The sequence below is a fragment of the Schistocerca americana genome, chromosome 3 (assembly GCF_021461395.2).
Source record: "Schistocerca americana isolate TAMUIC-IGC-003095 chromosome 3, iqSchAmer2.1, whole genome shotgun sequence".
Taxonomy (NCBI): domain Eukaryota; kingdom Metazoa; phylum Arthropoda; class Insecta; order Orthoptera; family Acrididae; genus Schistocerca; species Schistocerca americana.
In genome coordinates this window covers 670,443,850-670,460,421 of record NC_060121.1, presented here as the reverse complement: position 1 = coordinate 670,460,421, position 16,572 = coordinate 670,443,850, and the positions used below count along the sequence as shown (strand labels likewise).

Here is a 16,572-nt window from a genome sequence, read left to right as displayed (position 1 = left end):
AACTTTGGTAGCTGCAAGAGGGCAGGAACAAACAATGTTTATTCCAAACTGAACAATGTTCTCAAGATGAACATTCAAGGCATTGGTTGTGCAGCCCATGTGGTACACAAACAAATGCAGACATTCTTCCCATTGACATAGAAACAATAGTGAATAAAATTGTTCAGTATTTTTCACATTTACACTTTGCGTGTGGAAGAACTGAAATCATTCTGTGATTTCACTGATACTGAACACAAGTTCTAGGCAGTATTAAAACTAGGTGGTCGTCATTGTTGCCTGGAGTTATAAGGGTTATTGATAAGTATGATCCTTTTAAATCTTATTTACTGTATCAGGATAGGCATCCTACTTTGCTGAAACAGTTTTTTGAGAACACACAGTCCTTCTTTGGTTTTGTTTTACACAAAGCCAATTGAAAATGTTTTCAAATTCAATCCAAAAGTTGGAAAGAACCATGATTTCAGCTGCAGAATCAGCTGAGGAGTTGCATCAGCTTAAACAAAAAATCAGTAACAGGAAATGTAGTAAATTTCAAACTTCAGTTATTTCTTCAATTTTAATTAACTTAGAAATGGGAGGTTTTTTCACTCAGTCAAAATACAAGTCAATTACCAATTTATTTGATGATGCTTTTGTGACTTATTTAGAAAAGTGGACTTCTCCATTTCAGCCTCTGCAATCATTTCATTGGATAACATTGAAAAATTCTGTTTCTTGGGCTGGACTTTTAAATTGTCTGAAAATTCTTAAGATGGTGGATTCAGGCGCAATATTTCAGATGGATGAAGATGTATTGCTTGATGAGATAGGACGCGAGAACAACATTGTATCCAAGAAACTTGAGGAATGGGAAAAGCTAATTTGTAAACAGATAAGAGATGATGTGATGTATTCCATACACATAAAAGTACAGGTACTTCATGTAAAAATATATAGACTCCTATGAGTTTTGCTCTTGCTGTACCAGGCACAAATGCTGTTGTGGAAATGTTATTTTCAATTTTGAATTTCCTTTAGATTGATGAGAAAAACCATTTTACCACAGAAACTATTGAAGTAATTGTAATAGTTAAGACATGATATCAAGATCTTACCTGCAATGAGTTCTACAACCTTCAATATTAGGTCTTATGATAAGTACAAAATTGGTAGCAGCGTTCCTGATACAGTAGCTAAATGATCTATGGCTTTTTGATGTCTACATTAGTGTTCATTTGTTACAAAAATTGAATTACGATGCAGTGACATTACAAACATGTTTTGAAGTGTCTTGTTAAAATATATGCCTTTTATGTGCATATACTTTAGTTTTTATGTATTTTAGTAAAGTAATCCAGTCATATATGCAGAATATTTTCTTTCTGTGTGGTGTTGTTGTAGCTTCAGTCCAGAGACTGGTTTGATGCAGCACTCCATGCTGCTCTATCCTGTGCAAGCTTCTTCATCTCCCAGTACCTACTGCAACCTGCATCCTTCTGAATCTGTTTAGTGTATTCGTCTCTTCGTCTCCCTCTACGATTTTTACCCTCCACGCTGCCCTCCAATACTAAATTGGTGATCCTTTGATGCCTCAGAACATGTCCTACCAACCGATCCCTTCTTCTAGTCAAGTTTTGCCACCAACTCCTCTTCTCCCCAAATCTATTCAATACCTCCTCATTAGTTATGTGATCTACCCATCTAATCTTCAGCATTGTTCTGTAGCACCACATTTCGAAAGCTTCTATTCCCTTCTTTTCTAAACTATTTTAGTCCATGTTTCACTTCCATACATGGCAACACTCAATACAATACTTTCAGAAACTACTTTATGACACTTAAATCTATACTCGATGTTAACAAATTTCTCTTCTTCAGAAACACTTTCCTTGGAATTGCTACTCTACCTTTTATATCCTATCTACATTGACCACCATCAGTTATTTTGCTTCCCAAATAGCAAAACTCATTTGCTACTTTAAGTGTCTCATTGCCCAATCTAATTCCCTCAGCATCACCCAATTTAATTCAGCTACATGCCATTATCCTTGTTTTGCTTTTGTTGATGTTCATCTTAAATTCTCATTTCAAGACACTGCTCATTCTGTTCAGCTGCTATTCCAGGTCCTTTGCTGTCTCTGACAGAATCACAATGTCATCAGCAAACCTCAAGTTTTTATTTCTTTTCCATGGATTTCAATTCCTACTCCAAATTTTTCTTTTGTTTTCTTTACTGCTTGCTAAATATACAGATTGAATAACATTGGGGATAGGCTATAACTCTGTCTCACTCAGTTCCCAACCACTGCATCCCTTTCATGCCCCTAGACTCTTATAACTGCCATCTGGTTTCTGTACATATTGTAAATAGTCTTTCACTCCTTGAATTTGACCCCTGCCACCTTCAGAATCTAAAAGAGAGTATTCCAATCAACATTGTCAAAAGCTTTCTCTAAGTCTACAAATGCTAGAAACATAGGTTTGCCTTTCCTTAATCTATCTTCTAAGATAAGTCATAGGGTCAGTATTGCCTCACATTTTCAAACATTTGTACAAAATCCAAACTGATCTTCCCTGAGGTCAGCTTCTACCAGTTTTTCAATTCGTCTGTAAAGAATTTGTGTTAGTATTTTGCCACCATAACTTATTAAACTGACAGTTTGGTAACTTTAACATCTGTGAACACCTGCTTTCCTTGGGATTGGAATTATTATATTCTTCTTGAAGTCTGAGGGTATTTTGCCTGTCTCATACATCTTGCTCACCAGATGGCAGAGTTTTGTCAGGGCTGGCTGTCCCAAGGCTATCAGTAGTTCTAATGGAATGTTGTCTGCTCCCGGGGCCTTGTTTTGACTTAGGTCTTCCAGTGCTCTTTCAAACTCTTCATGCAGTATCATATCTCCCATTTCATCTCTATCTAAGTCCTCTTCCATTTCCATAATATTGCCTTCAAGTACATCACCATTGTATAGACCCTCTATATATTCCTATAACTGCATCAATACACAAATCAATAAGATTTTAACCATTGCTACATCTGCCTATCTTCAGAACCGTACACTGATGCTACTAAATAGGAAATGCCATCAGCTCCAACTGACCAAAATATCTTGGTGATTCATTTACTGGTTCAGAGACGACAGCACCAATTAAAAGCAAGCAATATTGAATTTCAGGTTGAACACCGTAATTCATGGACATGAGCATAGAACCTCAAAGCATGATGCAAGCATGCACAATATATAGTTCTGGCAATACCGGCCATGACCTTCTTCTTCTGTGCAGATGCACACATATTACCCGAACTCTTATGGAACTTGGTAAGGATGTCTTCCATGAGTAATGACTGTGTTGGGTAGGGACACTACAAATGTAGTGTGTGAACATATAAAGTGAGACTATGGGTCTCGCATGAGGCGGGCGTGAGATAGTCCCTGCAGTCGCACTATCCACTGTGCCCTTGGTGGCTCAGATGGATAGAGCATCTGCCATGTAAGCAGGGGATCCCGGGTTTGAGTCCCGGTTGGGGCACATATTTCCCCTGTCCCCGTTGGTATATATCAACACCCGTCAGCAGCTGAAGGTATTAATATATAATTCTAATTTCGTTCTAGATGGCTGCAGATCATCAGTGGTCTCTGTTCATTTGGACATGTCCATAAGAACAGACACCATATCCATACAAACATATAGTTATCGGAATTACTTCTAGATTACTTTCTATTTCTGTATCAGGAGAAAAAATAACTGCTTGGAAAAAACCCAATGCTTGTTCTCTTATCCTGCTTAGCTGCTTCTTTTATCTAACACTTCAAACAATGCATTTATTTTGCAGAGACTTGAATGAGCTCTCAAATACTGATAGGCAAAATTTGTTTAATATAGGCCTAAACATCAAAGTTACATGGAAATCACATTCTGAGTCCAAATATACACATAAATTGTAGACAAAGTGATTAATGATGCAGTCTGGGCTGATATAAGTTGTTTTAAGAATTCTAAATAATAATAATAAAATGTTTCTGTATGTCCCAGCTGTCAACACTGAACCTTTCATGTATCAGAACTTTGAAAAGAGATGCTGTTCTGAAATTTGAAATCTCAGTGTTGTTCTAGAGCCCAGTTTTCAATGAAAGCGTATCAAAGCTGCCCCACCTATCTGAAATGTAATGTAGATAACAACAGGAACTGGTTTTCAGACTGAATCATTTTCTTCACACTGTGTAGAACCTCCATTTGTGTAACTCAATGACATCTGCATCTACATAATCACTCTACAGTTCACAACTAGGTGTGTGGCAGAGCATTGTGTACAGAGCAGCTAGATGTTCCTGTTAAAAATTTAAGATATGATCCACTGTGAGTGAGTCAAACCTGCTAAGTGGGTGAGAGCACTAGAAAAGATATATGTGCATACCAAGCCAGTCCTGTATCAAATCTTGGTATTTAGGCTTATGAGCTATCAGTTCTTGAGCCTGCAGCTGATGAGCCAGCAGCAGCTGCTTACAGTGTGACACACATATAAAGTTAACTGTCTACCAGACTCTGGTTCAACCATAAAAATGGCCACACAAACTGTACAGTAGATGTTTAACAACTGCTTTTGACCAACAAACCCATTTTATATCCAAACAAAAAAATAATTAAAGGAAAATTTTAGGCTTTAAATAGGGATTGTTTCCAAGGTTAAAGCTGGACACAATGGTTTAAAGCTACTGATTTCAAAAATGTTTCAATAGCATTTTTAAACAATGGAAAATTCAGGATGTAATGTGACAATATTGTGAAAAGGAAAATTGCTATTCACCATATAGTAGAGATGCTGAGTTGCAGACAGTCACTACAGAAAGACTGTCACAAATATGGCTTTTGGCCAGTAAGGCCTTCATCAGAATAGAAGGCAAACATGCACATACACACTTGTGCAAACATAACTCACACACAGATGACTGCAGTCTCAGGGAACTGAGGCCACACTGTGAGGTAAGGAGGAAGCTGTGGTGGGGAAGGGGAGGGATAGTATGGTAGGCATGGAAGACAGTGACATGAAGTTGGGAGCGCAGAGGGATGAGGTGGAAAGAGGGTAGGGTAGTTATGTGCAGTTGGGAGGTTAGATGGAGGGAGTGGAGAGGTGGGGTGGGGGAGTGGGATAGTGGAAAATGAGAGAAGTAAAACGACAGTGTGACAGAGAAATGAGGGCTGTGTAGTGCTGGAATGGGAACAGAGTAGTGGCTGGATGGGAGAGGACAATGACTAACAAAGGTTGAGGCCAAGAGGGTTATGGGAACGTAGGATATACTGCAGTGACAGTTACATAACAATCTAAGATAAATGACGTGTATTTCTTGAAACATTTCATACAAAAATAAACAAATTATCTGTATCTTCACCACTACAATATATTGTTGCAGAATTTATTTATTTATTTATATATTTTTAAGTCCCTAATTATCTTGTATTTATTTCCTTTCCAACATCAGTTTATGATGTAAGCATGTAAACCAATTCAGTGGCATTTGGTGTGGTATTTTATGCTCGTAATTACTTCTTCTGTACCTAGCTTTTTATTTACATTAACAATGAGAAATCCAGGTTGGTGTATCAACAAACATGGAAAAGACAGATTGCTACTCACCATTAAGATGACATGTTGGATAACATACATGAAAAGACTGTTACACATTAACCCAAAGCCTTTGTCAGACAGGAGAAAAACACATACATTCACACAAGCTAACATACCTCACACACACATGATCACTATCTCCGACTGCTCAGGCCAGACTAAAACTGAAATGCACCAAATGGGAGCAACAATCCATGGTGGAGTGGGAAACAGGAAGGGTTAACAGGGTACTGGTTGGGAAAGAAGAAATGGTGCTGCCTGGCAGAGCATTCAGGGACTAGAGTTGACAAAGAAGGCTACCCAGTGCAGCAATGAAAGCAAGGGAAAACAGGGAGTAGAAAGGAGAGGAGCAGAAAGGGAAAAAAGATTGGTCGGTGAATTGACATACAGCAGTGCACAATGAGGATGGGGACATGAGCCGTGATAAGAAAGTGGAGGCAGAAACTGTTGGGTGAAGGGTGTGGGGAACGTAGGTTATCATAAGTTGAGGCTGGCATGATTCTGGGAGTGGAGAATGTGTTGTAAGGATAACTCCCATCTAAGAAGTTGGTGGTGGAGTGGGGGATCCAGATGTCATAGGTTGTGAAGCAGCCATTGGAACCTAGCATGTTATGTTCAGCTACATGTTGTGCAACAGTGTGGTCCCCTTTGCTCTTGGCCACAGTTTGAAGGTGACCATTCATTCTGGTGGAAAGCTGGTTGGTAGTCACATCAATATAAAAAGTTAGGCAATGACTGCAACAAAGCTGGTACATGACATAGCTGCTTTCACAGGAGTCTTGGCCTCTGATGTGATAGGATAATCGTATGACAGGACCAGAAAAGGATGTGCTGGGTGGGTGAATTGGACAGGTCTTGCATATGATTATTGTGGCAGAGGGTTGGGATTGGGAGTGGAGTTGGGATGGACTAGGAAGTTGCAGAGGTTGAGTGGGTGCCCAAACACCACTTTAGAAGGGGTGGAAAGGCTCTCAAGTAGGATGTGCCTCGTTTCAGGGTATGATGATAGGTAATCAAAGTCGTGAAATCTAGGGTGGTACTGGGTGGCAAAGGGGGTACTCCTTTGTGGCTGGTTCTTGGGGCTGGTGGAAGGATTGGGGTGTGATGGGAAATGTCATGGGAGATCTGTTTGCGAACTAGGTCTGGAGGGTAGTGACTGTCTCTGAAGGTCTTGGTGCGACCCTCAGCATATGGGCAAGGGAGTTCTTGTCACTGCAGATACGCCATCCCTGGGTGGACAAGCTGTATGGGAGCAATGTTTTGGTGTAAAAGAGATGACAGCTGTTGAAATGCAGGTGGTTGGTGGATTTAATGTGCTCAGAGGTGTGTATGAAGCACTTAGATAGGAGGAACTCATCTTCCAGGAAGTTGGCATAGTGTGCTGAGAAGGACCAAGTGAAGTGAATCAAAGAGAAAGTGTTGAGGTTTTGAAGGATAGGCTGTCCTGGCCTTGAGCCCAGATCAAGAAGATTCCATCAATGAACCTGAACCAAATCAAGGGCTTGGGAGATTAGGAAGGGGTACTCAGAACAGCCCATAAACAGGTTGGCATAGGAGGGTGCTATGTGAGTGCCCATGATTGTGCTGTGGATTTGTTTGTATAATTTCCCTTGAAAGGAGACGCTGTGTATTAGGATATAGTTAGTAAGGTGTATGGGGAATCAGGGAGTGGGTTTGAAGTCTGAAGGAAGTTGGGAGAGAATGTGTTCAGTAGCAGAAAGACCATGGACATGAGGGATGCTAGTGTACAGGGATGTGGCATCAACAGTGATGAGCAGAGATCCAGGAGGTAAGAGGGTGAGGATGACTTTCTACTCCAGTCCTGTCAGAGGCTGGGCCACCTGTGAAAGCAGCCATGTTATGTACCAGCTCTGCTGCAGAGCAATGTGGATCATCCAGCTGCACAACATGCAGCTGAACATAACATGCTAGATTTCAACAATTGCTTCACAACCTGGGTCATCTGGATCCTCCCCTCCACCACCAGCTTTTCAGATGGTAGTTATCCTTACAACACATTCTCCACTCCCAGAATCACCCTGGCTTCAACCTACAGTAACCTACTGTTCCCACACTCTCCACCCACAGTTTCTACCTCTGTCCTATTACCTCCTCCCAACTCATGCCCCCACTATCATTGCACAGTTCTCTTTATCAATGCAACCACTAATCTTTTTCCCTTCCTGCTCCTCTCCTTTCTGCTACATTTTTTTCCTTTCCCTCCCTCCTCCACAGTTTCCCGAAGCTGCACCAGGTAGCCTTGTCTGCCACCTCTAGTCTCTATAAGCTCCATCACACAGTACTGTTTCCTCTTCCCCCACCCATACTCTACTATACCACCACATTCCCCACTCCACTACAAATTGTTGCTCCTATTTGATGTGTTTCAGTTTAAGTCTGGCTTCAGCAGCCAGAGATAGCAGTCATGTGTGTGTGACATGTGCTTGCTTGTGTGAATGTGTGTGTCTCCTTTTCTGATGAAGGCTTTGGCTGAAAGCTTAATGTGTAACAGTCTTTTTGTTAAGCTTGTCTGCTAATCAAAGTGTCATCTTTACAGTGAGTAATAATCTAGTCTTTCCGTGTTTGTTGTTTTTATTCACATTGTTACACATTATTTAAGTTTCTGGTTCTTATAACATGGGTTTTATTTATTGTTCTTCTTATACCAGCTTTCCCCATATGCAGATCTACCCAGGTAGTTGTTTATCTCTAGATCTTTTTTACAAAAGAATTTCGTGGAGATACATATTCTGGAGTCAGTGTAATGCTTTCAGATGCCTTCTGCATACCAGTGCTGTTCGTTATTGCATTCTTCTATTTTCAGTTTCATGCTCCTACCCCAAGTACAATCAGATGTCCTGCTTATTTGTCTCCTCCTCAGAATTCTAATTGCTCTTCCAGCAAAAGTTTCTCAGAACTATGCAGTTGGGAACTGTCTCTCCAGCACATCCTGCATTATTGAAATCACCCTGGCCTAAACCTCCACTAGCCTTCTCTATTCTGTCAACACCACTCCTTCCTTGTCCTGTGTATCTCTTTTGTGCTCTCCCCTCTTCACTCTTTAATCTTGTGCAGCTGCTGAGTCATCTGTTGAAAGACCTGCCTCTTTTCTTCTACTCCCTCCTTGTGTCCTACCTTACACTTTCCCCACTTCCTTCAGCATAAACAACTGTTTTCAATAATCAATAAACAGTAATCAGTCTCACTGTGACCATGGGAATGTGCATTTGGATGTCTGTGTGAATGTGTATTTTTACTAGAGAAAGAGCAAGATCTCCAAAGCTAGTGTGAATAGTTTTTCCTGTTACATGTCTCAATGTTCCATACATCAGAACACTATAGTTAAGTGGCTGTCTTTCTCTCATTTTGCATTTATTTCCATTATTGTTATCACAGCTGTGGAATCAAATACCTGTGATGTATGCCATGCTGCAGAGGCATCTGCTGCCTTGTTTCCATCCTGCAAAAAAGTATCAAAATTTGAAATTTATGGAAAAAGAAGAAAAATCAAACAGCAAATGACATACAGACCACAATCGCTCGAGCAATTAATCAAGGATTCCAAAAGATAAATTAAAACAATAAGTCTTCAGTAACTAAAAGCATCTGCAAAGAAAAAAATAGATACATTGAAATTGTAACTAAATAAATATAGAAAATGTGCCAATCTAGTTGATGGCAACAAAATGAAAGACTGATACAAAATCTGAGATAATCAGTAGTTTTAAGAACCTGGAGCTTCTTCTCGCAGCAACAACGAAAGGAAATGATTGAATAAAGAAACACCAGGTTCTACACACTGTTGAATTTTTTTTTTACCAACCAGCTTTTATAAATTCCTGAAAAGGGGTTCACAGTCCTGCAATTAAATTTTTTGGTAGCTTACATAGTGATATAAAATGTCTGACAGACAGTGAAGCAAAATTTCAAAACAATCTGACAAAGTTTGTCCTTGACAACTTCTTCTGTTCTGTATAGGAATTTTTGTTATTTTATGGGCAGGAATTACTAACTCACATCTGTATATTTAATAAGAAATAAATAAAACATAAATGTTCAGTACACAGCCACATTTACAAATTAATTTGCAATGTGGATGTCAAATGACTCATTCCACATCATTACAATCTGTCATGCAAATGATCTGTGGAACATGAAACTATCTAACCAAACTATAAGCTGTCATTCACTTCCAGTAGATACACCCCCCCCCCTTCCTCCCCCGAAGATTTTTCTGACAAAACTGACACCAATATTTATTTGCTGGTCTCCACTAACATAAAATGTACCACCAACCTTGCCTTGCCAAGAGGAGGAGGCTTGCACGCCTCAAGAATACAGACAGCTGTACTGTGCTGTAGGTGCAACCACAATGGAGGGGTATCTGTCAAGAGGTCAGACTAATCCCTAGTTCCAAAGGATGGGCAACAGGCTTTTCAGGAGTTGTGAGGGCAATAGTCTGAATGAGTGACAGAACTTAAACCCACTTTTGGATCTCTGGGCAGGGACTAATTAGGAGAAAGTGGTTGTCAGAAAACACAAAACTGGCATTCTAAGAATCAGAGTGCAGAATGTTACATTTTTTGATCAATTAGAAGGGTTAGAGAATTTAAAAAGGGAGATTGACAGGCTGAACTTAGATATAGTGGGACTTAGTGAAGTGTAGTGGCATTAAGAGCTAGACTTCTGATTGGGTCAATACAGGTAATGCAGAAGTATGCCTAATAATGGATAAGAAATTAGGAATGAGGGTAAGCCACTATGAGCAGCATAGTGAACACATTATCGTAGCCAAGATAGGGATGAAACAAACACCCACAAAAGCAGTACAAGTTTGTGTGAGAGCTATCTGTGTAAAGGATGAGGGTATTAGAAGGATGTGTGATGAGATAAAGGAGATTATTCAGACAGTTAAGAGAGATGAAAATTCAATTGTGATGGGTGACTGGAATATGACAGTAAGAAAATACAGAAAAGGAAAAATTGTTGGAGACAATGGTGTATAATGGATGAGACCTGGAGCCACTAAAAGGTTTCGGAATGATTATGTAATGGTAACACATAGATTTTGAAACCAGATTTTAAACTGAAAAACATTTCCAGGGGCAGAAGTGGACTATGACCATAATAATTTATTGCTTATGAACTGCAGATTAAAACTGAAGAAATTACAGAGAAAAAGGAAATTAGGGAAAATGAACCTGGATAAATTGAAACAACCAAAGATTGTTGGATGTTTCAGATGGAGCATTAGGTAATTTTTTACTGAATCAAGGGAAGGAATACAACAGAAGAAGAATGGTGGCTTTGAGAGATGAAACAGTGAATGCAGCAGAGGATCTCATAGGTAGAAAGACAAGACCCAGTGGAAATGCTTGGATAACAGAAGGAAAAAATATAAAAATTTTGCAAAAGAAAGCAGGATAAAGGGAATACAGATGTCTAAAAAATGAGATTGACAGAAAATGCAAAATAGCTAAGCAGGAATAGCAAGAGGAAAATGGAAGGCTTTAGAAACATGCATGGCTAGAGGAGGAAGGATAGATGCTAACTGTAGGAAAATTACAGAGACGTTTCAAGAAACGAGAGGCAGCTATATGAATATCAAGAGCACAGATGCCAAAACAGTACTGAGCAAAGAAGGGAAAGCTAAATGGTGGAGGAAACACATAGAAGATCTACATAAAGGAAACTAACTTGAGAACAATATTGTAGAAAGAGAAGAAGAAGTAGGTGAAGATGCCATAGGAGATACAATATTGAAAGAAGAATCTGACAGAATGTTGAAAAACGTAAGTAGATATAAGGCCTCTGGTGTAGAGGATACTCCTTCAGAATTACTGAGATCCTTAGCAGAGCTAGCAATGATAAAACTATTCCACCTGGTATGCAAGATGTGTGACAAGAGAGATACCTTCAGACTTCACTAAGAATCTAATACTTCCATTTCCAAAGTGGACATGTGCTGACAGGCGTGAATTCTACAGAACCATTCATTTAATAAGTCATGGTTCCAATTTGTTGGTAGAAATTATTTACAGAAGTATGGAGAAACTTAGGGATACTGAACTCAGGGAAGATCTGAGTGGGTTCTGGAGAAATGTGGTATCATGTGGTGCAATATTGACCCAATGTCTTATCTTAGAGGGCAAGTTGAAGAAAGGTACACTTACGTTTACAGCATTTATAGATTTAGATGAATATTTTGAGAATATTGACTGGACTACACTCTTTGAAATTTTAAGGGCAGCAGGGATAAAATACAGGGAGTGAAAGGCTATTTACAACTTTTACAGAAACCAGTCATAAGAATCGAATGACATTAAAGGGAAGCAGTAGCTTAGAAGAGAGTGAGACAGGATTCTATACTATCTCTGATATTCGATCTGTAGACTGAGCAAGCAGCAAATGAAATAAACAGGTTTGGTAAGGGACTTCAAGTTCAGGGAGGATAAGTAAAAACTTTGAGGTTTGTGATGACATTTTAATTCAGTCAGACAGAGTTGTACCCCAGTGATCATAAGCCCTCGGCAAAAATGTCAAGGCTATATCCCCCACTCCACATCACCCCATTAGAAACTACCTTTCTGCATTTTTTCTACATATATTTAGAAAATTCTATAATTTGTAAGGTAGGTTTAATACAAATGAAGCATTATTGAAAAACGTTAGTTAAATGAGGTATATAGATGAAACAATACAATAGCCATACCATAGATGCTGCTGGCAAAGGAGTGTCTGTGAAGAGTCACTCTAACACAGGGCTCCTACAGAGGGGCATCAGTCTTTTCAGTAGTTGCAAGGGCAACAGTCTGCACGATTGACCAATCTGGTCATGTAACTTTAGCAAACATGGCCTTGCTGTGCTGGTACTGTGAACAACAGAAAGGAAAGTGAAATTACAGCCATGACTTGTGCTGGTACTGTAAACAACAGAAAGGAAAGTGAAACTACAGCCATGACTTTCTTCTCCCAAGGGCATGCTGCTCTCCTGCATGATTAAATGACGATACCATCCTCTCACATAAAATATTTGGGAGTTACAGTAGTCCCTCATTTGGATTTCTGGGCAATAACTACTCAAGAGGATGTCTTCATCAGGAGAAACAAAACTGGCTTTCTATGGGCTGGATTGTGGAATGTTCAATCTCTTCATCAGGTAGGTACATTAGAGAATTTAAAAGGGAAATGAATTGGGTTAAGGTTAGATATAGTGGGAATTAGTGAAATGCAGTAGTGTTAAGAACATGAGTATTAGTCAGGTCAACACAAGGGGTAAGGCAGGAGTAAGTCTAATAATGAATAAGAAAACAGAAATGTGGGTTAGGTACTGAAATGTCACGTGACTAGGGCCTCCTGTCGGGTAGACCACTCGCCTGGTGCAAGTCTTTCGATTTGACACCACTTCGGCGACTTGCGCGTCGATGGGGATGAAATGATGATGATTAGGACAACACAACACCCAGTCCCTGAGTGAAGAAAATCTCCGACCCAGCCGGGAATCAAACCCGGGCCATTAGGATTGACAGTCCGTCGCGCTGACAACTCAGCTACCAGGGGCGGACTGGTTAGGTACTGTGAACAGCATAATGAATGCATTATCACTGCCCTGAAAGACAAAAAACCAAGCCAACAGACCCCAAAGAGTCATAAGCTTCTATGCCAACTAGCTCCACAGATGATGAATGGATTGAAGGGATATATGAGAAGGCAAAGGAAATTAATCAGATAATTAATTGAGATGAAACACTAATTTTGATGGGTGACTGGAATTTGGTAGTAGATAAAGGATGGAAAAAAGAGCAGGAGACAGGAAAGGAATGAAAGTGAAAGCAACCTGTTGGAATGTCACACAGAGCATAATTTAATTTTCAAAAACACTTTATTTAAGAATCCTGTAAGAAAGTTGGACACTGAAAGGTTTCAGAGTGATTATATAATGATAATACAGGTTTCAAAACCAGATTTTAAACTCTAAAACATATCAAGAGGAGGATGTAGAAAATAACTTATTGGTTTTGAACTGCAGACTAAAACTGAAGCAACTGCAAAAAGAAGTTAAGGACATGGTACCTAAATGAACTGAAGCAACCAGAGATCTTTGAGTATTTCAGGGGGAATGCTAGGCAATGTTTTCCTGTAACAAGGGAAACGAATATTATAGAAAACAAATAGCTAGTTTTGAAAGGGAAGAGGAAATGATGAAGATGAGATGGGAGATTTGGTAATTCAAGAAGAATTTGACAGAGCAATGAAAGAGCAGATGACATTACTGCAGAATTATAAGAGATTCTTGGGAGGGCCAGCCATGACAAAATTATTCTACCCAGTGTCCAAGATATTTAGCAGAGGCAAAATACACTCAGATTTCAGGAAGAATACAATAACACCAATTCCTAAGATGGCAGATGCTGATAGGTCTAAATATTACAAAACCATAAGTGATGTTTGCAAAATACAGATGTGAATTATTTACACAGAAATTGGAAGACTAGCAGAGCCGGATCTTGGAGAAGAACTTTTTAGTTTCCAGAGAAATACTGAAATGCAGAAGGCAATACTGAAGCTACAATTTATGTTATAAGATATGATAAGGTAAGGCAAAACTATGTTTATAGCATTTTGAGAAAGTTTTTGACAATGGGGACTGGGCTCCACTCTTTGAAATTTTAAAGGTAACAAGGATAAAATAAAGAAACCAAAAGACCGTTTCTGTAACTTATACAGAAAATAGACAGCACTTATAAGACTCAAAGGAAATGAAACCAGTAGTCAAGAAGGGAGTGAGACAGGCACACAACCTATCCCCAATGTTATTTAGTCTGTTCACTGAGCAAGCTGTGAAGGAAACCAAAGAGAAATTTTGAAAGGGCATTGAAGTTCAGGAATACAACACACTAACTATTGTGGTTTGCTGATGACATTGTAAATCTGCCAGAAATGGCTAATGAATTGGAAGAGCAGTTCAGTGGACTGAATTCTGTCTTCAAAAGAGATTATGAGATGAATATCAATAAAAGTAAAACAAGGACAATAGAATGTAGTCAAAGTTATTCGTGTGATCTTGGGGAAATGAGATTATGGAATGAGACACTAAAAGTAGTACATGAGTTTTCTTATTTAGGCAGAAAAATAAATGATTGTAGTCAAAGAATGGGAGACATAAGATGCACACTGGCAATACAATGAAAAGCTTTCCTGAAAAGTGGACTTTATTAATATCTAATATAGACCTAAGTGTTATGATGTCTTTTCTGAGGGTATTTGTTTGGAGTGTTGCCTGGTATGGAATTGAAATGTGGACAAAAGGCAGTTTAGGCAGGAAGAAGACAGAAACTTTTGAAATCTCATGCTGTAGAAGAATGCTGAAGATTAGATAGGTAGATTGAATAACAAATAAACTGAAGTTCGGAAAAAAGAAATTGAGGTGCAACTAAACTAAAAGAAAGGATTGGTTGGTATGAAACATCTACATCTATGTCTATACCTACACTCTGCAAACCACTGTGAAGTGGATGGCAGAGGGTACATCCTACTGTATCCATTATTAGGGCTTTTTCCCATTCCATTCACATATGGAGCGTAGGAAAAATGATTGTCCAAATGTCTGTTTGAGATGTAATTAATCTAATCTTCTCCCCACAATCCCTAAGGGAGCAATATATAGGGGGATTTAGTATATTACTAGAGTCATCATTTAAAACTAATTCTTTTAACTTTTGTTGGGAGACTTTCTCCGGACAGTTTCCATCAATCTTCAAGAATCTGCAAATTCAGTTCTTTCAACACCTCTGTGAAACTGTCCTGTGAATCAAACAAACCTGTTACCATTCATGCTGTTCTCATTCCACACACAATATCTACATATGCCGCTGAATGTGCCACCACAAGTATGTCTTTGTATACCATATAGTTCAAGAGATATGATATCATAAACACTGAGATGCGTGACAAAATGCTACATCACGCATGAAATTTGCAGTAGGGCTAGGTGAAAACAATAACCATGAATAGGCATTGCCACAGAGACGTTTACAAAATTGCATTGTAGACATATGGAGCAGCTGTTCTTATACATTTGTACATCATGCATATTTCTTTGTCCAATTGTTCTAGGGTGTATTCATGAATACGTGGAAATGAAATATTTTCGATATTACATTGCAAACATACATAACTTTTTTCCATTTTAACAGGAAATTTTGAGTATGAATACCCAGGCAAGTCAGGTCTGTCTGTTAGTTGAAAATAAAAGAAAAAGGGCAACAGATAAGTCTTTAGAACATATCCCTTGAACAAAATTATGTTTTTATCATAATTTTAGTCTCCATTCGTTTGTTTTGAGTGAAGCAAACTCATTGCTTAGGTCATTGAAGTTATATTTAGCAGCTTTGTCATATTCTGTAATCAAGGTAACTGAATCTGACAGCCTACTTCACCTATATTTCACCTAAAATGGTTTTTTAACAGCATGTTTCATTTGCTGAAACTGCATTGACAAGATGCTGCAGTTATTGGAATTTTTAAAAATATGCTCAAAGCTATTTCTGGAAATGTGATTGGACAGATAAAAAAATCTACTCACTAAGTGGTGGCAGGAGAAAACATGCATAAAGGTTAAGGAAATGTGCAAGCTGTCAGAATCAGTGATTCCTTGTTCTGGCAGAAGGTTTGAAGGGAAGGGGAAGGAAAGGGAATGAAGGAAAACTACTGGCATGGTTCAGGAAATGGGGAGAGCTATGGAAAAGTCACCCAGTACCACATGTCAAGGGAGACTGACTGCACAGAATAAAAAGGAAAAACTGATTGCTGGGGATGAGATTTGGAAACCTGGGAAGGTTGAAGGTAGGGTAATAAGCAAGGCAGAGATTACTGACGAAACATCATGTAACAGCTTACAAGAGCAAAAAGATAACTGCATTATGTAAGGTAGACATGTGAGGTGGAAAATGGGGGGGGGGGGG

The 16,572-nt window shown here is 39.0% G+C and overlaps 1 protein-coding gene across 3 annotated transcripts in view; it reads right to left on the bottom strand.

The window, feature by feature from the left end:
* The window catches only part of LOC124607401 (serine/threonine-protein kinase Nek8), a 317,572-nt gene that overhangs the window by 31,401 nt on the left and 269,599 nt on the right, over positions 1-16,572 (bottom strand). For all 3 annotated transcript variants that reach the window (XM_047139723.1, XM_047139724.1, XM_047139725.1), the window contains one exon: positions 9,021-9,068. In XM_047139723.1, the coding sequence (XP_046995679.1) occupies positions 9,021-9,068 (48 nt within the window). The remainder of the gene's footprint in view (positions 1-9,020; positions 9,069-16,572) is intronic.